The sequence below is a fragment of the Hoplias malabaricus genome, chromosome 4 (genome assembly GCF_029633855.1).
Source record: "Hoplias malabaricus isolate fHopMal1 chromosome 4, fHopMal1.hap1, whole genome shotgun sequence".
In the NCBI taxonomy this organism is placed as follows: domain Eukaryota; kingdom Metazoa; phylum Chordata; class Actinopteri; order Characiformes; family Erythrinidae; genus Hoplias; species Hoplias malabaricus.
Genome location: NC_089803.1, coordinates 59,304,322 through 59,326,628, shown reverse-complemented (window position 1 = coordinate 59,326,628; position 22,307 = coordinate 59,304,322). Strand labels below are relative to the sequence as shown.

The 22,307-nt window shown below is 37.8% G+C and overlaps 1 protein-coding gene across 3 annotated transcripts in view; it reads left to right on the top strand.

Moving 5' to 3' along the window:
* tafa5a (TAFA chemokine like family member 5a) overlaps positions 1-21,387 on the top strand; it is a 148,591-nt gene extending 127,204 nt beyond the window's left edge. For 2 of the 3 annotated variants that reach the window (XR_010802280.1, XR_010802279.1), the window contains exons 3-5: positions 1,717-1,844; positions 11,773-11,969; positions 19,787-21,387. Coding sequence is in view for 1 of the 3 variants with exons in the window: in XM_066669435.1 (XP_066525532.1) it covers positions 1,717-1,844; positions 19,787-19,795 (137 nt within the window). In the remaining 2 variants the exon portion in view is untranslated. The remainder of the gene's footprint in view (positions 1-1,716; positions 1,845-11,772; positions 11,970-19,786) is intronic. The other variant, XM_066669435.1, reaches the window with a different exon arrangement.
* Positions 21,388-22,307: the final 920 nt, after the last annotated feature.

Genomic DNA, 22,307 nt, shown 5'->3' with positions numbered 1-22,307 from the left:
ACAAAATAAATGTGAGCAAAGGCTGGAGAATATAAACCGTCAGATGTGAAAGCGTAATCATCCCCCATTAAAGAGCCTAGATACATCTTCCAGAGAGTAATCAAGGCTTTCTGCTGACAGGCTTTTAGAGCAAATTCTCTGATTAAAGTTAATTATAAAAACAGGTAAGAGGCTTCATATTAAATACGTAACCAGTTACAGACATTGGATCTAATCCTTATGAGCTCTGATGATGTGAAAAGCTCAGTTGGTTGGACTCACTTGATGTAGGAGCAGCTTTTCTCTGGGTTCTCAGTTTAAAGGGTAAACTTGATATGTCAGTGGCACCAGACTGCGATTCTGACTGCTGTAAAAGTACAGGTTTTATGCACTTGGAAGTTTCACTGGGGCAGCCATGGCCTAAATGTCAGAGAAGGGAGCTTTGGACTGATTCATTACGGATTGATTCCCTAGACTGACAATATCTACAACATCCAGATGCTGTTTCTCTGCCATAAACAGAGAGAGATAGCCTTGCATATCAGACCAAGACAGTTTTTTAATCCATTTTCACTGGGGATTTTAAAGCACACTAACAGATTGGAGAGCTAGCAAGTGGTAAGAAAATCTTCAGAGTTTTCTTAAAAATGTTTTATGATTAAATTCATGAACTTTACATTTAACCTTCCTCCTGTGTTAGGTTTCTGTTACCATCTCTTATGTTAATTGTTCAGTTTTGACCCGTGTCTTAAATCAGCCATAGGATCCCCTAAAAACTATTAATTATCAACCAATTTGTTTATTACCTCTTGTTTACCTTGTTAGGCTTCATTACCCATGAAAGAATTAGTTTTAATTTTCATTGTTGCAGACTGTAAACTGGAGATGTATACACTACACAAAACACAAACTCTAAACTGACTGGGCCTTACTTGTCTGGACATGTCTGTCTTTACTTGTTTGTGAAACAGGCAAAGATAGAAGCCCCCAACTGAAGTTCAAGTGGTTGTAGGAGTAGATAGCTGTAGGCTGTTGGTGTATAGTGTGTTTATGATTCCAGATTTGGCACCATAATTTTAACAAGAGCATTATATATATATATATATATATATATATATATATATATATATATATATATATATATATATATATATATATATATAATTTTGTTGAAATAGAAGTTCCTGACAAAGTCTTGATGCAATAAACAAATTTACGGAGTACTTGTATGCATTTAAATCCTAAAAACAGGTCGGTTAAGACTCTAACACAAGAGGAAGGTTAAATGCAGGGTCCAAATTCCTTTGTACTGCAGTGCAAATTCAGTATAAGCACATTTCATATTTTATGCACATTTATATATACTTATACTTATATTCTTAAAAATTACAGTTAATGTAATAAAATATGAAAATGATTACAGCTGGGGCTCAGTATTTGCTGTTTTTGGTTTGTTTTTTTCAAGCGGTGTGGTGCAGTAGGCAAAGTTAATACCCTCAGCAACTTGTACATGTCACTATGATGTTGCTATGCCAGGGCTGAATTTGATGGGGTGAAAAAGTCAGACAGCTCACAGTGAAGGAGCCGGTCCTGAAGCATATACACTGCACTTCACTCAGCTCTGCTGCTGCTGCTGCTGCTGCTGCCGCCGCCGCCACCTTCACGCTCAGCCTCAGCCTTTACACACTTCACATATACACTGTGTCTCACCCTCTTTTATCTGCTTCTGCTCCACAGCTCGCATTGTGAGGAGTAAGCAGTGGTGTGATATGGTGCCGTGTCTGGAGGATGAAGGCTGTGATCTGTTGGTAAACCGGTCAGGCTGGACCTGTACACAGCCTGGAGGACGGGTCAAAACTACCACCGTGAGTCTTCAATGACCTACTTCTTGAAATCTGCATTACCGTTGGGGAGCAAAAGTTTAAACACACTTGCTCAAGTTACTTCTATTATTATTATTATTTACTATTTATTTTTTATTATTATTATTTTGAGACAATAGTTCAACACATCCTCTACAAGGACACAATAAATAAAGGTGGTATTTTATATTTTGTAGATGTGTTATTTATTGTGTTTTAACTCAACAAACATGTCATTGGACTTGTGGTGCCCAAACATTTGCATATGCCTGTTTCTAATTTTCACACAACAGAAACAGTGAACAGAAAAGTGGCAAAATTTGTCCTTAACAAATACGAATGGATTCTTATCCCAAAAAAACAAGCAGAATGTTATTACAGCAAGGGAAGTTTATTACACCATTGCCATTGAGTGAAGAGTAGAGTCAGTGATAAAGAGAACAGTGGTAAAAAGAAGTGAATTCTGAGGGTATTTTAAACAAACCGATAAAAAAAGGGAAATACTTACAAAAGCAAGGCAAAGCTTTCTCCCCGCTCTTCTATTACACCACTACGAGAAACCGACTTCAGCACAATACACTGAACGGATCATTAGACGATGATAAACAGTGACTCTAGGAGCAAAGCTATGGCATCGTTTCATAAACCTGCAGCTTTATGCTCATAAATATATCATTTTCATTCCCTAACAGCACCTGGGTTTTACTTATTTATTAACTGTGACAGCTGAAATAAATTCCTGTGTATTTTCATGCTGTTTACATGCTGTTTGTGGACTTTGTGGCTTGGTGATTTATGATCAAATTACAAGTTACTACAATTTCTGATAAAAAATATTTTATTAACTTACCGACACAGACACTTTCCGCCACTAGGTCTTCCTCAGTGTGATATTGTAGCCACCAACACACACTACATAGCGCTTAAACAATGAAACAATGAGAGAGTTTGTTACCATGAATAGCATCACAGCTGTGATTCGGTCACAGATCCTAGATTTTTACAGCGATGATGGGGTATGCAGTAACACATGACCTTGAATGTCCTGATATTCGTAGTTCTGCGAAAGGAAAAACAAATGAAGGACTCTTATAACTCTCTTCACCTGAAAGGGGTACTTCTACAACAAATGGAGTACAATCCCCAGCTGGTATTAGTGACATAATAACTGAGAATGGCCCAATAAAGTGTTCATGCCAGAAGATGTTACAGAGGGACCTGGTTAATTTGACTTTGTTTAGATAAAGATACCTATTCGCCAGATTCATGTTCAAATTTGCCACTCCACCCTAACTCCCAAGCCATTTTAATAGAACAGAGGCAACCAGTGTAACTATTTCACTATTTAAGTTGGAGCAGCGGCACCATAATGAAATAGCAACACCATTTAAGGTGGTACGGGAAACTGGAGGTAAGCGCATATAATTACACTGTTGGAATTTGATGTAGAGCTGCTATCACACTCCTTAGAATTTCACCAAACAGACTGCAGCTCGAACATGACGTTATAGAAATGAACTAATTTGTCAGTTTTGTGTTTCTTTATGAGGTAATAGTTGTATAAGCTGAATCACAAATGAGGCATTACTTCACAACTGGTGCTGAGCAGAATAATTCAGTGAGGGAACAACATGGGGGGAAGAGAAGAAGAAGAAGAAGAAGAAAAGCAGGAACCTCAAGCACAACTTTTTTTTTCCATCAAAACTATGAACACCAATATTTTGTCTTTTTTGCCAGCTCGTGCAAAAATGGACCAGAAGACACTTTCTTCTTCACTTTGCTGCTTAAAGAAAAAATAAAATAAAATCAAAAGCTGGTACTACACCCAATACTGACAGAAATTTGGAAAAAAAAGTCAAAGAAAGGATGAATACATATTTGATCTTTTTCTTTCTATCTGAAAAGCTATCACAAATATCTGTTAGACTAAGTGGCTGGAACTAACTGTTACATAATATTAACCATATAACCCACTCGTGTGTGATGTCAATGAGTGAGATACAAGTCCCATCAAGGACATTTTTAAATGTGTACTTGTCAAATTTAAGACTAATATATACAACTAAAAATAAATAATAACAACATAAAGAAGAATAATCCAAATCTCATGAATATTTGGAGAACATCTGTAGCACTGCCAGACATTCTGGGCTTTTTTGGTTTTATCAGTTGTAATTAGACTCAATAAGAATACTCTTAATGTTAATGATGGGAGCAGATGGGCAATCGTGAAAGGTGTGTGTGTGTGTGTGTGTGTGTGTGTGAGAGAGAGAGAGAGAGAGAGAGAGAGAGGGGTAGCTAGAGAGAGAGAGAGAGAGAGAGAATTTCTGCAGCTCCTGTTCTGTCTTGTCATCTGCAATTAAAGCTGCTTAATTTGGCCTCATTCGTTACGCACTGCTCATTTGCATCTCCCTCAGTCTTTTAATGTCACTCCATGAACTTTACCAAGTGGAGGACTTCAGCAGTGGCCCTTATATTTTACTCACCGCTTGATTAATTCATCATATATATGTATAAGTGCTGAGCGATATGACCAAAACTCTATATCACAGTATTTTTCAATATTATATTGGTTTCACTGTATTTGACATTTTTTCCCCCATGCATGATGTGTTAACCACGTGGATTGTGAGAAGATGCTGTAGATTGGTTAAAAGTAACATACTCCACTGTCATCAGAATGGTACATTATACAATATTACATTTAATACAGGTTTGCATGGCCCCACAGTCATAGTCAGTTTTCAGAGGGTGGCGCTATATTAGTGAAGGGATCATATGGCATGACAGATGACAGATAGTGATAATGCATAACTTTTATTTAACATATTTTTCAGATAACTTCAAAACTATAGACTAATTTACACAACTTATGTAAACCAGCTACATTCTGTTAATGTTATCAATCTCTCACCAGTTTTTTTTTTTGTTTGTTTGTTTGTTTTAGAAAACTTTACCTTCATTAATTTACAACATATTTAAACAAATAAGGGTTATTTAGATATAAAGTTACCACGGCTGCTTGTCAGTTGTTGTATGGCCCTGAAGAAGTCCCAAATATCTTCATTAAATTACAATATTTTAAACAAATAAATAATAACAAGAATCATAAATAGCAACAATGTGCAACTCCCAGCAAAATTACTATTGATACTTTAGCTCGACAGAATTTACAGTAAGTGTTTGTTTGGTCCACATCCGACCTTTTAAACCTGAAGTACCTCCAGACAACAGACATGGCTCCTTGTTCTTCGGGGTCATCATCTTCTACTTCAAAGTCTGGAACAACTTCTGGTTCAGAACTTTCCCTGTCCATTTTCACTGCACTCAACAACTCCACTAATACTTATGCTCTGGTTACATGCATGTTTAGCAGCGCAGCAAAGAAAAATCTCCCCTGTGAAACAATTTACCACTGTGCTGCGTTCTGGAGATGGTTAGGCTTTTTAAAGCGGTGTGGTCAGTATATGAAAAATTCATATCATAACAAAAATAAAAACTGTTTTTTGGTGCTAAAACCAGTATACCGCATATATATATATATATATATATATATATATATATATATATATATATATATATATATATATATATTTATGTATGTCTGTGTGTATTTTATTTTTCATTGATTGTGATTACAAAATGCACTTAGTGGTGCACTACTGCCCACTCTAGCCTGAGGGTACACTTAGTGGCCCACTTGTGCTCCACAACCAAGTAGCAGAGAAACACTCAACAAAATAATGACATAACAATAGAAAGAATCAATTAAATTATGAAGATTTAATAAGAATTTAAAATTGAATAAATAGCCATATGTTTGAAATGTAATCATCTTAAACTTAGCCACGGTTAAGTAATCATTAAGTAATTACTATAAGCATTTTTATTAGCAAAACAGTATCCTAATTGTGAATGTTAATATATTCCATCAGGAGAGTATCAAAAGTTTGAATGGTATATGGAAATATGTATCCATGTTTAAAATAGCTTAGAGCAGTTGCTGTAGGTATTTGTGTTTTGCCAGAGTCTTTAGATCTTTGCTCCTCTGTATTTCAGTTCATTCCATTCCAATTCCACAGATTTCTGTCTAGCTCAAGGGGGCTTTACATGTGCATTTCATAAAAAGGATATGTATACAGGTTGTGTGTGTGTGTGTTTGTTTCTGGGCTCAGATCCATGCCAGGTTCCCTTGTTTCTTATGCTTGAGATACAGTGCAAAGAGCTGCCAAGTATCAAAATGAATACCTTGCCCAAGCCAACTTTTAATAGACAAGTTTTTGAGCCACACACTGAGCAGTCCCACAGAAACTAGTGGATACTTTCTCATAGTTTAGAAAGTATGCAGTGCAACAGATTGACATCAGTCTGAAATTGTAGAACTACAAATTGCATTTATATTGTCAGTGGAGCAGATAAAATAGACAATGAATTCAGAAAAGATCTCAGCACAGCTATGTCTATTACTATTTAGAAAAATGCTATTTATGAAGCATTAAACACATCGGACATCTGGTTCCTATCATTATCATCATTGTGAACCCCTGCCACTCTGTAAGATTCTCTAGAGTGGAGCATTCCATATTAAACCTCTCTGTATTTCACTCTGTGAAAGCTTTACAGCTGTTTACATCTCAACTGTTTAATTATGCAGAAATTTAGAAAAAATCAGTGGAATTCCATTTTAAGTTGGAAAGAGTGCAAAACTGGCCGGTCTGATTTATAACGGCACACATTAGCGAATAAAATTAGAATTCTTTCTGTGATGGAATGTTAAACAAACCACTACTGACACAAGCAATTTTCAGCTGGCTGAAGCAAGCTATTCTTTTCCTAGAGAGAGAGAGAGAGAGAGAGAGAGAGAGAGAGAGAGAGTAAACAAACAGAAAGAGAGAGAATGAAAGAAAGAGTAGAGGTTTGCAGAGAGAGAGAGAGAGAGAGAGAGAGAGAGAGAGAGAGAAAGAAAGAAAGTGCTGTTTCCAGCTGATTTACTACTCAGTAATAAAACCCAGGTGTTCCTGGATGCTCCATTTAAATAAACACTCATTACCACTATCTTATTTGTGATTTTCTCATTGCATTCATTTCTTTCCTTCCCTCTTCCCTTGAGAATAAAGTGATTCACATGCGACTGCAGCCACCACCATTTTAAATGCACCCCCCCCCCCAACTTCTCCTGGGGTTACGTCCATCTCTCCATCTCGAACCTCATAAGCCAGGCTCACCCTCGGCATAGCCGATCAAACCTGGGCTAAGAACAGCTTAGTTAGGTGGAACAATTCAAATCAGCTAGAGCACAAGCTGGAAGGAAAGGAGAGGAGGATTTTAAAAATATACATGTATATAGAGAGGGGGTGTGTAGAGAGAGAAAGAGAGAGAGACCATTACCCCCTATTAGCATGAAGTCCATTTAACTTATTCAAGTCATTTCTAAATCAGAGCGCATCAGCAGTGCTGTTCTCCTGCGAGCGGCTCCTGACTGAGAGGAGATGAGGGGGAAGGGCTTTGATTTTCCACAGCATTATCTTTGGAAATGGTAATTTCATCAGGTTGGACAGTCTGCCAGCCAAGCGACAGGGCTGAGAGATTTCAGGTGTGTGTGCATGTATGCATGTGTGTGTATGTGAGAGAGAGGGCAGTGCCTTCATCCTTAGATGTTTTGTCATAGTTTAAACTAACTGTCTCTCAGAGTTCCACATATCAGATATCCCCATGCTGGAATCCAGAAAAAGCCTGACACTGCTTCTGCCAGGCCACACTTCCCACTGTCATGGGCAATAATACTGGAATAACTAGGGATGCAAAAAGCCCATACACTGCACCCATTCTCAGCAGAAGGATACCAGATGTCAGCAGTGTGATGATTACTCTGTGTTACCATGATGAACACTAGGCTTTTCTTAGACATTCTATGGCTATCACAGGAACTTGCACTGACCAACAGCCCTGACCAGCTGACAATGAGAGCAACATTGATTCACTGAATTTAGTGCCATACAGTTTGAGTTTAGTGTCGCACAACAAGGAGAGAGTATAAGATCTCATTATTAAAAGATAATGTTTCATAATTATGGGATGCTGGTTCATAAATATTGTAAGCTTTCATATTATTATAAATTATGTAATGACTACATGTATATATTTATTTCATGTGGTGGAACTGCGTATCCATATTGTTCTAGTTTTAAAACGTTCCTTGTACATTCAGTGTATGTTATCTGATTGTTTAAAGTCTTATTTTAGAGACTAGAAGTCCCAGAGAGGGGGCAGCCATGGCGTAAAAGTTAGAGAAGCAGGACTGGAGCATGGAGGTTTGTGTTACATTGTGCGGACAAAAACCTTTTTACACACTTCTATAATGGGGACTTGTCCTCGTTGTGGAGAATACCAGCATGTCCCCACAATGTAAATCATTACATTTGATGGAATAAAGCATGCTTCACGGTTAGGTTTAGGGTTAAGCCTGTAGTACGTGTGGAAAATGTAATGGTAAGTCTCCAGAAAATGAAAGGAGGTCTGGGTAATAACCCCACAGTTCACAGATATAAGTTTGTGTATGTGTTTCTTGCCACGGATGGGTAAAATATGATTAAATAGTGGTGCAATGAAACCAAAAGCACTTTCTATATTCAACTAAAGTATAACCACCAAGGTCAAGTAGTTATGTTTACAACCGATGAAGAAAATGTTTAAAATCATCAATTTGACTGAAGTGGTCCTTAAAAATGAAATGATAATACTGCAGCTTTGTGAACTTTGTAAAATATGTGTTAAAGCTAATGTTGGTATATGTTTTTTTTTTTCAGGTTTCTGAATGAAAACATGAGAAATAACCTAAAATAATGAGACAAAATTGAAAGCATATGTGTAAAAATGACGTAAAAACCTAATATCAAGTCACTGTACTTACATAAATTAATTGTGCTACTACAGAACAGAGCACTGCTACTGAATCACTGAGTTCAGATATTGATACTGAAATCAGTGTGTGGAGATAATAAAGTGAATCAGTTCATCCTCAGAAATAGCACTGTTTAGACATTCCACTGACAGACTGAGAGACGTTGAGACAGTTCTTTAGGAGTAACCTCCAGATCATAATAATTGAACCCATTAAGTGTTTTCTTTTGTGAGGCTACATGTTCCTTCCCTCCCTAATACTCTGATTATACCATCAGACTGAGAGGCTCTTAATCAGCCATTCAGCTCAGCCATGATTTGGGAGATTTAATCACAGAAAAGAGGCCTTGAGACGGTGGCGTCCACAGAGAGCAAAAGCTGCTGATTACAGTGATCAGTGATTCTTCACCAGGAACTCAGGCTGTTTGTTCGGCGATGCGTCCACATTATTTTTGGTTTTCTCTTCAAAGGCAGCAGGCGAGCGAATCCCTAGGATCCATCTAACCACTATCAGAGCAAAGTCTATCAGAGCAAAGTAATGCGTCACTGGGGTTCAATAAATGCAGTGTATGAGGTGGTTAATGATAATAAGAGTAATAACTGAAAGATTTCAGTGAAGTGTTGTGAAGAACTAAATGTCAGTGTGAGTATGTGAATGTGTGAGATTATATAGGTATATGAGTGGTTATATGAGTTTTTATAAGTGACTGAATATGTATGTGAGTGATTTACAAGCCAGCACAATGAGGTGCTTCACATCCAGAAAATATGAAAGTACGATCCACTTTAGTTCACTTTTTATGTTTCATTACCTATAAAAACTTTCAGACCACAGTTCTACTATTTCAGGACTTCAAAATTTACCCTGATACGCTTTGCCCTGGAGCCACAAAGTAAAAGTGCTTTCACGGTTGATTTTAGATATGCACTCTAATTCTGTCCATCAGTCAGAGTGCCTGAACCTAATGAGTATTATTTAAATTATTTAATCAACTTAAATCTTCTCAAATCCCAATCCTAGCACCCAACTCTAACACTAATCTCAGCCAAAACATCAATCTAATCCTAAATAGACCTTGATTAGGTGCGATTGCTCACTGCCATATAGCTCCAGGTTCTTGGGCAACATTCAAGATTTTAATCAAAAAACACATTATATACAATTCTGGTGTGCTTGAGACTGGTCTTATGTGTTTGCCAAGCCCCGGTGTGAGTAAATATGTACAAACAGTGTCTCCGTCCAGTATTCTAGGATTCCTCTCTCTGCTCACAGCACAAATGGAGCTGTATATCTGCACCAAAAGTGTAATATTCCTGATTACGTAAGGTGAAAATGCCTCCAAGTTCGGAAGTTGGATAACTGCATAAAAATAAACACAGACCCAAAGTGCTACACAACTAAACAACTCAAGAAACAAAAAGAAAAAACACATATTGGCACATATTGCCTCATGCCCAGTGATTTCGGATGGACTCTGAACCCACTGTGACCCTGATCAGGATGAAGGGACATCCACAGGTGGCACTTAAATAAACAAATCTTGCTCACTGCTGCCCTCTAAAGGGGTTCCAGCACACATCCAGAATTCTCATCATGACATGGCTCAATAAATCTCAGCTAAGATATTTTGTCATAACTGTGACAGGAACCTCTGTAATGTAAAGCATGAATGACAAAATATTTTGTCCAAAACTGGTGCAAAATATCAGCTTGACAACTGTTCCCTTTATGTCTATGTAAATGTAACTAGGACTCTTAATTAAAGTGCAGTTAAGAGAGAGGTAGCTGGGTGGAGAACAGAGTTTTGAGAGGGTGGTATTGGAGATGGTGGAGGTGGTGGGGCGTGGATACCCCAGCAGCACTGGTGTGGATGCTGAGGCCTGTGTAATTGATCCCTTTGGGCCTGCTTGGCACCGCAGGACACATCTCAACCCCGGGTTGAACAGAATCGCCGTGGAGACGACAGCTGCTTTTCCATGCAAACAGTGCTGGTCGCGGCAAACCATTAGCTCCCACTGCCAGCTCTCATCTGCTGGAGCCAAGTCAGCAGTCCAATACTAGCGCCTCCATTTTGAGACCTAAAAAAAACCCCCAGAAAAGCAATGGAGATCATCTCAGCCATGGCTTCCCCCACCATGCTTTATATTGAGATATATTTTGGAGGCAGTTATTAAACACCAACCAGCATAATCAAGGCTTTGGGCCTGATTTCTAGAAATATATGTGTGGCATTGTTTGGGAGACATTGGATGTCGGGCATAAATTTGTAAACCATTATTATGACATACTTTTTAAGTAAGATGCCATATAATGCCATTTATTTTGTTCATAAGAACATTGCAGACCAGAATCTTTAGAGGTTTTATTAAATAAATTAATAATAAATTTTACATAATAATCTGGAATAATATACATATACTCTTATAGTCGTATACTATTTTTATAGTATTGTGGATGTAATAATACATAATACGTACAGTTATATAAGCTTAATATATATAAAGATAATTAAAATAGTGTTATAGGTCCATATGTATATACAATATTCCATTTTTATATTTTAATTTGTTTTAAGTGCAGGTGGCTGAAGGCATCTCATTGGTTTGTGGGAGTTGATGGTATTGCGCTGTCTGTAAGCAGAGCAAGAAATGTTACTGTTACTACGCATACTTAAAGAAAAAGATGGCTTTTTAGCCTTAACAAAGCTGGGAAGCAGTACAAGGTTGGTGCTTTGTTAGCAAGCCAGCTTCCCATTCGCTGCCGCCAAGTACGCTGGCCAAGAGACAGAGGAAAAAAATCACAGTTAAAAGAGACACGCTGTAAAACATTCCTTATTTTTGCCTGTGCTGTCACAACAGCAAATGCCGTAATGTCCTCTCAGGTAAACACCACAGTTATATACAGTAGAACAACCTCCGGTCCAAGCCAGAAGTGTTCCTTCAACCTCAGGGTCAGCTTTGATTTATTTCATGCTTCGCTACTGACCATAAACCTGCCAACAACAACAACCCCACCACTTTGTGATTGCAGGCTCTATGACGCGAATGGAATCCCATCCCCACCCCCTTCCTGCTCAAATCGCAATCCCACCCAAATCATGGCGGAAAACACTGGTGAACCTGACAGACACAAATCAGCCCCTGGTCCAGAGCAGATACCATCACAAACAACAACAACAACAACAACATCAACAACAGCAACACATGCCAGCAGGCACTGTATCCAAGGTACAACTTAAATTTCAAGCTCTAATTAAGACAAATGTGAGGGATCTGTATATTAATGGAAGGTGATATTGTAATAGATTGTGTGTTGAAAGATATCCCCTTCCTCCTCAGTGCTACAGCCCCTGGTGAATACTTCCAGAAAAGAAGAGAACAGAAATCCATGCAAACTGCATTAGGCCGTCCCATTGATTCCTTTCACTGTTAAAGTGGCCTGTTAACCCTCAACAGGACTCTTTAACACTCCTGTGGATTCCCTTGAATTTTCAGCGTTGGAAGATAATAGATTACTGTCTTCAAAAAAACCCCAGCAAAAATGGACCATTACAGATTCATTCTCACCGTAGCTAAGAGACTGGGACTACCTGGAAAATAAACAACACAGAAAAATGAAACCATTTTAGTTTAGCTGCGTCATACAGGATATAAACAGGGCTGGGGAATCAGTACAATCTCTAATCACAGGAATAACTCAGGAATATGTATTTAGATTTTGAACATAGACCAAATCATAGTTCTGGTAATGCTAATAATAGCTACATTTGCTAAACAAGCTAAATAACCAGAAAAAATCCCTCTACAACACAAACAGTCAAGTCTTGAATTTCCAGTCACATGAAAATGTTTGAGCACCCCTGATTAGACTGCATGTTTTGTTGATTTTCAGATTGAAAATTGATGTGCTTGCAGAGTAAAGGCTACCCTGTCTGCTCCAATCCCTCAGACGAGCTAATGTAACACACATTTCTGAATACATTAACGCTAGCTTTGATAGAAAGTTTTTAGAACACACAACACATCACCACTTCTGTGGGACTAGCCTTTGCCTCTCTCTCTCATCAATTTTCAGGTTGAAAATCAACAGAACAGGCAAACTAATCAGGGGTGCACAACCTTCAAATCAAGCCTATCACCAGTTCAACAGTTGCCCTTTGTTGGACATATAGCTGGAACACTCCAAAAGAAACTGTAGTTGCTTTGACCAAAACATTATGACTGTCAAAATTTGGCCCTTGAAAAATCTCTCAGATCCCCATTCCAGACATTGTTTCTGCTTCCAACTGTCATGCCATTGTAAAAAATGTTGATCCTTCTCTACGTGTAAATAAACCTCTTGTGCAAATATTTTGAACATAATACATTTAATGTTTTATTTAGTTTTCCTTCCGAAGTGACTAATATAACTGAAAATACTTGCAGGAAAAATGATTACATTTAAGTATATTATGAGAGTGTAGTCTGTACAGGGTGTTACTATATTATATTTTTACATGCAGTAATTAACAAAAATCAACTAAATATTGCATTTGTGCAGAGGTCTCCAGAGCTTGGTGTATAACTGTAAATGACAGTAATGTGTAGAGAACCTGTATGAATCATTAGAAAGGTGTCACAAATCTAAAGCGTGAATATTTTTGCTGAATATATAATTGTCTTTAATGTAATCAGTGTAAAAGGTTGTTATAGTCAATCTGTTTTCTTTCAAAATTTGCCACAGAAATTTATGACAGCTCTCACAGAGGCCACTGTGGGGTGTAATGGGTTAAAGCACAGGCCGAGAAATTACACACGAGTTAGTGCATTGCAATAGTAATAATTACTGCATCCACACAGCCCACAGTGTTGCAGGTGAAAACTCCTGACACAGATCGAGCTGTGTGATATCATCATTAACTGGCCTAGTAACACAAGCGCTGGAAATAAAACTGCCCGTCCTACATTTCTATTGTTAGGAAATTTTCAGTTGTGCAAAAATGCTCAGCCTCAGTCTTTTTTCACAGCCCTCTGCACACAGATGCAATCAAACCCCACTGTGGTATTTTCTGCTTCTCGTTTTGACCCTGGTTTTATTCAGATGAGACACAGAGCTCGGTTTTAGAAAACAAACTCCAGCAGGAGGAAACAATATCACTGAACCTTATGGCTCCTAAAAATGTGTAGACACCCCCTATAATCAGTGAATTGATTATAGCCTAAAGGTTTCCCAGAAGATTACACTGACCAACTACACATAATACCTTCATCTCAGCAGAAATGTTGGGTAAACAATGGTCCAGTAATATTTGGACTTACAGTACTGTTCAAAAGTTTAAGAATGAGAATTAAAACTGATTTTTAAAAAAGCTGAGCAGTAAGATTTTTTATTTATTTTTTTGTTACTAAATATTAATATTAATAATGGGGCGGCACGGTGGCGCAGCAGGTAGTGTTGCAGTCACACAGCCCCAGGGACTTATGAGGAGTCGATGTGTTTTCCACGTGTCTGTGTTGGTTTCCTCCAGCTATATGGAGAGAGATTAGTCTCAAAATACACAAAATACCTAGCGGCAGCTTGTTTGCCTGGTCACATTTGTGTATCAGGCTGCATTTGTATTTGGATCGGGTAAATTGCGAAAGGAAAGTCTCAAAATCCAAAAACCCACGAGAGGAAATGAATAAATGTATGCCATGGAAAACATGCGAGAGACTTGATCCACAAATGCAGAATCAACAAATTACAAATACATTTTAAAATTGAGACTTCGACTTTACAAATATATGTAATGTAAATGTAAACAAATGTATTTATTTTTCGCATAAAATTATGACATATCTATGAAAACCATAAACATGTGTTTATGAATGTAACTGTATTTGTACAAATTGCAGACTGTGAGACACAGATTGGGATGTATTCATTTGTGAACAGTGAAACATGCTTGTGACTTGTATTTAATTTGTGGATTAACATTTACGTTTTGTAAAGTATTTTGAGACTATTCTTTCTCCGTAAATCAGCTTCCTCCCATGCTCCAAAAACACACATTGGTAGGCGGATTGGAAATTGAAAAAAAAAAAAAACATGTGAATGTGTGAGTGTGTGTTGCCCTGTGAGGGACTGGTGCCCTCTCCAGGGTGTGTTCCTGCCTTGCGCCCTGTGATTCCGGGTAGGCTCCGGACCCACCGCGACCCTGAACTGGATAAGGGTTACAGACAATGAATGAATGAACAAATAATAAAATAAACACAAATAACATTATTACAGTAAATAGTGTAATTCTGTTTGTGTCCTTGTTGGTTTAACCCTTTCCTAATCTCTCCTCATACCAGTCGAGAATTATTTCATGTTATCATTAAATATCTTATTTTGCCAGTTAATAAATACTTCATTATGTTAAATCAAGTGCAGTTAATCTGGAAACAAATTTGTTCTTTACACTCACTCTCAAGATATCTTTTCAAAAAGTATGTAATAATGATAATATTATATTTACTGTATTTGTTGTTATATTTATTGTAATTATATTTAATTTAATACAAGCACCACCCTTAATGGCAATTCATACACTATACTGTGGAAAATACTCAAGCTTTAGTATTTTCCACAGTATAGTGTATGAATTGCCATTTCATCAGTTAGCTGTAATATCAACATAAGGATTACAGCTGAGAATGCAGTAGTATTAATAGCTTTCAATGACGTTTCTCTACATTTTTGGTAAGCAATTTTCTTTTCCGTATTGCGACGCAGTGTGATAATGCCTTTGATGTCTATGGAAAATACGACATGAAAAATTCTTGATTAAGAAGACTCCAGCCCTGGCTTTGAACTGCCCGCATTAGAACTCCTCTTGGGGGAATAAGAGCATGGCCAGCTGCAGGGATCTGTTAAACACTCCCAGACTGTTGATGTGGTAGGAGTTTCATTCCTGCTGATAAATCTTAACATTTTTACATTCTAATCACAGACTGCATGCGGTCTGACGACTCACAGCAACTCAGTTCAACTGCAAAGATCTATTTAATGGAATATGTACTGTATTACACGTTTACAGTATACCATTAAAGACCTCCATGTTTCTACTGATGAAGAACTAATGGATGACTAAAATAGACTGCACAGCAAAAGATAAGCTGTCTTTACATCTACAAGTAGGACCAACCGTGTAGGTGTGTCTAACAGAGTGGTCAATGAGTGGGCATGGTGTATTGGTTGCATTTCAGGAATATATCCTGGACAGGGCACTATTCCAGCACAGGGCATCGCACACTTACAGAGTCACTTACACATATGGACACTTTTGCACAGCCAAGCTACCAACCAAAATGTTTCTGGACTGTGGAAGGGAATAGGGAACCTGGAGGAAATATATTAGAATCATTATATGAAGCTGGATTCATGTTAAAATCCCTAATGAATAGTGATGTTGGTGTTTTCCTATAGAAAGGTTTATATATTTATATTTGTTTAGGAAATTGTACTGGAAAATAAATAATGAAAAAAAAATTAAAGTAAAAAAAAATAATAAAAAATAGAAAGTGAGTGGTAAGACAGTCTGGCGCTCAGTGACATTTAAAGATGTGGAGTCGTGTGAGTTCAGTCAGGCAAAATGTCAACTCCAGGCCATATGCTCTCCACTATGCTTGTTTACCATGTGGAACACCCAGGTGAAAAACTCCATATGCGCTGTAAATAACAGTTTTCCTCTCTTTTTTGGCTTCTCTTGTGAGTTCTCGCTCATGCACACACACACACACACACACAGTAACTCACACATACACACAGACATGCCCATACTAACACACATAAACACTCACTCACACTCACACACACCTCACCCCCTTATCCTGCTCCTCTTCCTGCATCCAAAACCACCCACGCATGCCATGTGAAATTTTGGAGAAACAGGCTTCTGTTTTTTAGGGTGTTGGAGGAGGGTTTTTTGTTTGTTTGTTTGTTTGTTTGGGTTTTTTTTTTTCAGTTTCCATTTTTCAGGGTTTTTTTCTGCATGTTGTTTTCCTTGCCCAGGAGTGGAATGGGATTGAAAAGATCGATGATTATTGATTATGTTATTCAAAAGGGCCCTGGAGGGGGAACGTCAGTGGCATTTAGAATAAACTGAATTTGCGTCCTGTCATTGCACACTGCTCTCAGGAAGCTCTTCATCCTCCTGTCCTGTCCTGCTCTGTCCTGTCATGTCCTGTCCGAGTCTCAAAGCCACAGATGTGATACAAACGGCTGCATTTCTGAGCAGTCACGAGGAACAGTTTTCTCTCACTGAGTTTTAAACAGAAATTCAGCCTTTTCTGATTATCATGCATATTCATTGTTCTGTACAAACAAGCAGGATCTCTCACTGAACTGGATGGAGGGTCAAATGCTTGGATTCAAATAGCCTTGATAACATTGCATGTTTTATATTATCATTATTTTTTTTTACTTAATTTAATGCCATTTCTCTCCATATATATTTTTAAGGTGTATTTCTTACTGTATGCATTGCTGTTTTGAGAATATTGGGAAAGGAATAAAAAACAAAAAATAAAAAAAGAAGAGGTGCACAAGTCAGGTTCAATGTTTTGAGCATGAATATGTTAAATGTTTGCAGAACTGTGGCTTCTCTTAGGCCACTCTAAAATTGCAACTCTGTATTTTATATGGTGGTTCCATTGCCTTTCTGTTTCCTTAATTTTGTGACATCCTGTACTTCTTCCTTCAGACCATCGTTTACCCACCCCCTCCCACCATGTCAGCATTTATGTAAATTCACAGATATGGCAATTACCTGCTGTAAATTGCCAGAGGCTAGGAGCACTCTCTAAGCTGGAACTAATGGAGCCCTGTGTACTGAGAGTAAAGCATTGTTTCTGTGCTGTGTTTAATTACCTGAGGGCTACCATGGCATATTAGAAATGATGTGGCCTTGTTCATGGATCTGGTCCATGGGGGTCATCCCATGCCTTTCCTTACCCAAGCCCAGGGCATTAGCCAATCAAATTTCAGCCTCATTTCCAGAATAACAGCAACATCCCTGCTGCTTTATCATCAGCCACACTCGCTTTTTATCCAGACACCTGCCTCTGTGATGCCAGTGCTGTCCCCATCCAATTGTCAAGAGTTCATTGTTATAAATTATAGGCATTTGCCATCTTGGAAACACTGGGTACCCTTATCTCGTTGGCAGAAGACCACACATTATCCAGATGGCACAGACAGCTCTGAACATTGCCACTGCTAGCAAACTGTCTGACAGCTCTGTGAAGAAACATGTTTCCAAGACAGCTGAAATGATTCAATGTATCAATTTCACTGGCCCTCAGGCATCCACAAGTAACACAGAAATGAGTTGCATTTGACCTATTAATGCTCCACCTTCTCTAGTAGCATGAGTGAGAGGTTAGATATAGTTGCTATATAAAATAACATTGTGTTTCGATTTTCAGATGCTATTCGTTTTAAAGGTAATCAAAGATAGGAGTGGGAAATAACACAAATATATGTCCAGCCTGTCCAGACAGTTATCCTTGGCTAAACGGGAATTTTCAGTGGTTGGTGTAGTGTTGTGGATTATGTTTGATTCCGAGCTTCAGAAGGGAAAATCCCACAAATCCTCGGGCAATACTCCTAAAACTAGATTTGCATACATCTTTAATGTATTCAATTTTAATCACTCTGAATTAGCAAGATGTCCAAAGGTTACTATCCATTTATCCATTTATTACTAAAGGTTATAGAACTTGATGGTTGGTGTGGTACAGTGGTAACACCATTGGCTCCCATGTGAGAGACCAGGGTTTGATTCCAGATCTGTGCTACACCAATGAGAGTCCTTGGGAAAGACTCCTAACACTGCGTTGGCCTACCTGTAATACGAGAAAGCTCGTTAGATGTTCCGGATAAGAGCATCTGCCAAATGTAATTTGTAATAAATAATCTCCTGTCCACTGGTGGCATTGTTTCACTAAATCCATTTAATCTTTCTGTTGTGTACCTGAAAAAGCGTTACAAAAACTGTGGTAAATTATTGTAGGAGAACTTTACCCAGAGTAAAGTCAGTATGTTAATGTGTGTTTATAACTGCCGACTATGATACAATAATAATAACAAAAAACACCCTGGTGTGATTGTGCAGTTCTGTTAGTGCATTCATTCGATTAAGTGTGAATGCTTTCTTTTGAACTCTGATCCACCCCAAAAAAGCGGACTGAAACCAGCTGAGCAGGAGCAAATTGGTCCATTTCTAAATGGACCCAGTATAAACACAAGTTCTAAATGACTCCTTTATCCATTTTACCAGTTCTCGCTGTGTTTCCTGTTGGTAAAATACAACCAGGTGTACATAATACATTTTTAATTTTTTTTTTTTTTTCATAGTGTTCATAGTTTTTTTCATTTTTGGTTCAACTGCAAATTTGTCAGTGTGAAATCTAAGGAAACTAGCACTACAGTGTAACCTCCTGCTGTTTCTAAGCGTTTGTTAAGTTTATGTTAGGGTTAGAGTTAGATTTAGGGTCAACACTTTATGTGCACAAAGAGTAAGATAAATACACATTGCATGAGTGTCAGATATATTTATTACACATAGTGCAATCCTGGGAATGGTCTTTTATTCAAATATGTAGAAAGTCAAGTTGAGACCATGCTGGGATAAGAGCTCCTACAAAATGCTGTGAATGTAATTTTGTAAAAAAAAAAAAAAAAAAAAAAAAAAAATACTGCAAAGCTGGCTGTTGCTAAGAAAAAAAAATCATATTTGCAGAGAAATAATACTTAGGAGATTTGACAGGCTTCCTGCTTCAAACACTCCATTGGATGTTCTATTCCAGGCCAATCAGAATATATGAAAATATTACTTTAAATGATTTATATAAGTAACATTTAGATTAGAAAAAAAATATTTTGAGATATTATGTGAAATATTTGACATATTGCTGCCTGGAATAGAAAAGGAGGACATATAGCTCTGCTCTCTGGCTGGAATGGGCTTCAGGGTAGGGGGAGGCAGGTTTTATTGATATTGATTTTCTAACTGCGCGTATTTCTTCTTTTCCGTTGGCAGGTCTCCTAACAGTGGCAGAAGTTCCAGAGGTGTGAAGAGCTGATAATGTGGACTGTGTGGAGTCCACTGTGCAGCTCTCTCTGCTCCTGTCCACCTGCTGTAGATAACTCGCTGTCTGTCATCGGCCCAACATCTGCCTCTGACTGCCTGTCTGTATCTCTGCTTGTAAATGGGCAGCGCCCCCTAGTGCCACGGAGGACTTAACGTCCATACAGCACCTCACACGGGGCACCAGAGAGACTCCTTGGACTGCTCGGTGTTGTAGAAGGAGTCCTACCAGGTCTGAACTTATTGGACATGGACGTCCACCACACCACGTTTTATTCAAGGACTCTGGTGCTTACAAAGACTGGACAAAGACCCTGAGATTCCGCTACAAGCCGAGACTGTGATGACTCCTCCCTCAATGGAACTGCCCACTCTGTGAATAGGCCTTCTCTCTGTGGAGTACAGCTTTGGCACTCTGAACGATTTTTACAGACCAAAGAGGAAGAATATTAAAGAAATAAACAAACAAATAAATAAATAAATAAACATTATTAAATATTAACACAATTGTATACTGAGAGAAGCAATGGATTGAAATATAGAGAAAGTCTATGAACGTCCACGTATGTAAAAGCACGGACACTGAATATCCGATCTGTGCAAACGAACTGACCAAACAGGTCAAAAATTAACTAAAACCTGAGGAGTACCTTTAATACTTTGCAGACAGTTTTTTTTTTGGTTTGTTTGTTTGGTTTTGTTTTTTTTCTTGGACTGAGCCCACCACTGTATTTTGAAACTGGAAATATAGGTACTGTATACATATGTATGTGTATAAAGAAAAATTCGATTTGCATTTTTCAGTAGCAACATTTGGGACAATTTGCAATAAGCATGGTTGGTTACAGTTAAAGAGTACAGCGCTGATCATCATCAGACTAAGAAACAAATATTTAAAAAAAAAAAGAAATTCCTGTCATTTCTGATTGCCAGAAGAGGACAAACGAAGAAAAAAATCATTAAATGTATTTTGAAAGGCCTACAGTTATATATTTAACAGTTTTATATGTTGTATCTTTGTAGAGAACCTTATTTAACATGAATAATGTGGTGGAAATGGCAGTGATAGAATGTGGATAATAAGCTCTGTTTCATGCTGGTCTGTCCTGCTCTTCTCCTCCTCCACCAGTAGCACCTCTCCTTATAGACCCATTTCCCAAAAAAAAAATAAAATAAAAAAAAATAATAAAAAATAAAAAAAAATCAACAACAACAACAAAAAGAAAAAAAACATGACCACCAGTACTACTTCTATACTAAACTGATGAATGAAAAATGGACAGAGCGCGTGGAGAGGAAAAAAAAAAAGAATACTGATTGATCACAGAGAACTGAACTTTATATCCCACTTTAGTATGCAGAGCCATGGAAATCGCTATTTGCTATTGTATTGTAAAGGTGTAGAAAAAAAAAATTGGAGTCATTTCTCTATGGATTTTATCTAATTTATTTTTGTGCTTGTGTTTGTTTGCACAGTGCTGCCATCGGAGTGCTGACACATGCAGAAAGAGTTAAGAAAGTCTTAGAAATCATTTACATGAAATACTTTTTTATTATGAAATATTTTAAGAATAAATTAAATATGTGAAAGAAGAGTCACGTTGGTAAAACCCAATTTCAATATTCTGCCTGAGGGCTCTGACCTCTGTTGTACCCACTTCTCTCCCTCTCTCTCTCTCTCTCTGTCTCTCTCCCTTGCTCTCTCTCTCTCTCTCTCTCTCTCTCGTTTCTTCTTTACTTCTGACATTTGCAAAATGTTGGGAAGACCTGCCTCCCTTTGAAACTGTGGTTGCATCTCTCAAACCTTCAGCACACTTGGGAGCATCTGTAACACTTGTGCTAACTGGATAAACAGTTCCATTGCTCAAAGGTAATCATAGAGGCACAGAGGAAATATAATATTATTCAAAGATAAATTTCATGATTAGTGGCCACAATGCTGACAATAACAATATTGGCTAATTTATTAGCCAAAAAAAAAAACAATCTGGAAGTCCATGTGTGTAAAATCCTAGTACACTGCCTTAATTGTCTCTACTTTCATAGGCAGCTTTCTAAGTAATCAACATTCTAACCCTGATAAGAGATTATTAAGAGTCTGTGGTTAGAAAGACACTATCTATTAACTGTTCTCCTCATTTCACATGACTAGCATTTACATCAAGAATCTGCCTATCGGAAATGGTTGGTATGGTGTTTATTTTATATACTATAAGAGCAGTAAATCCTTAAACAGAAAAACAGTCTCAAATGGGCTGATTTGACAGATAAGGTTGCTTATGTTACAAAACTAAGGAACCAATCCTGCTAGCTTCTGGGGTGGGGCTTTTAAGCTGCGGGTTTGCAGTGGAGGGGCAAGCGGAGAGTTGGGAACTAATTGTCTATTTATAGAATGCCTATTTACTGAATGAAGCAAAAGTGTACAGTTACATCTATGTCATAAGTTATCATAGGATTCATGTCTAAAAATGTC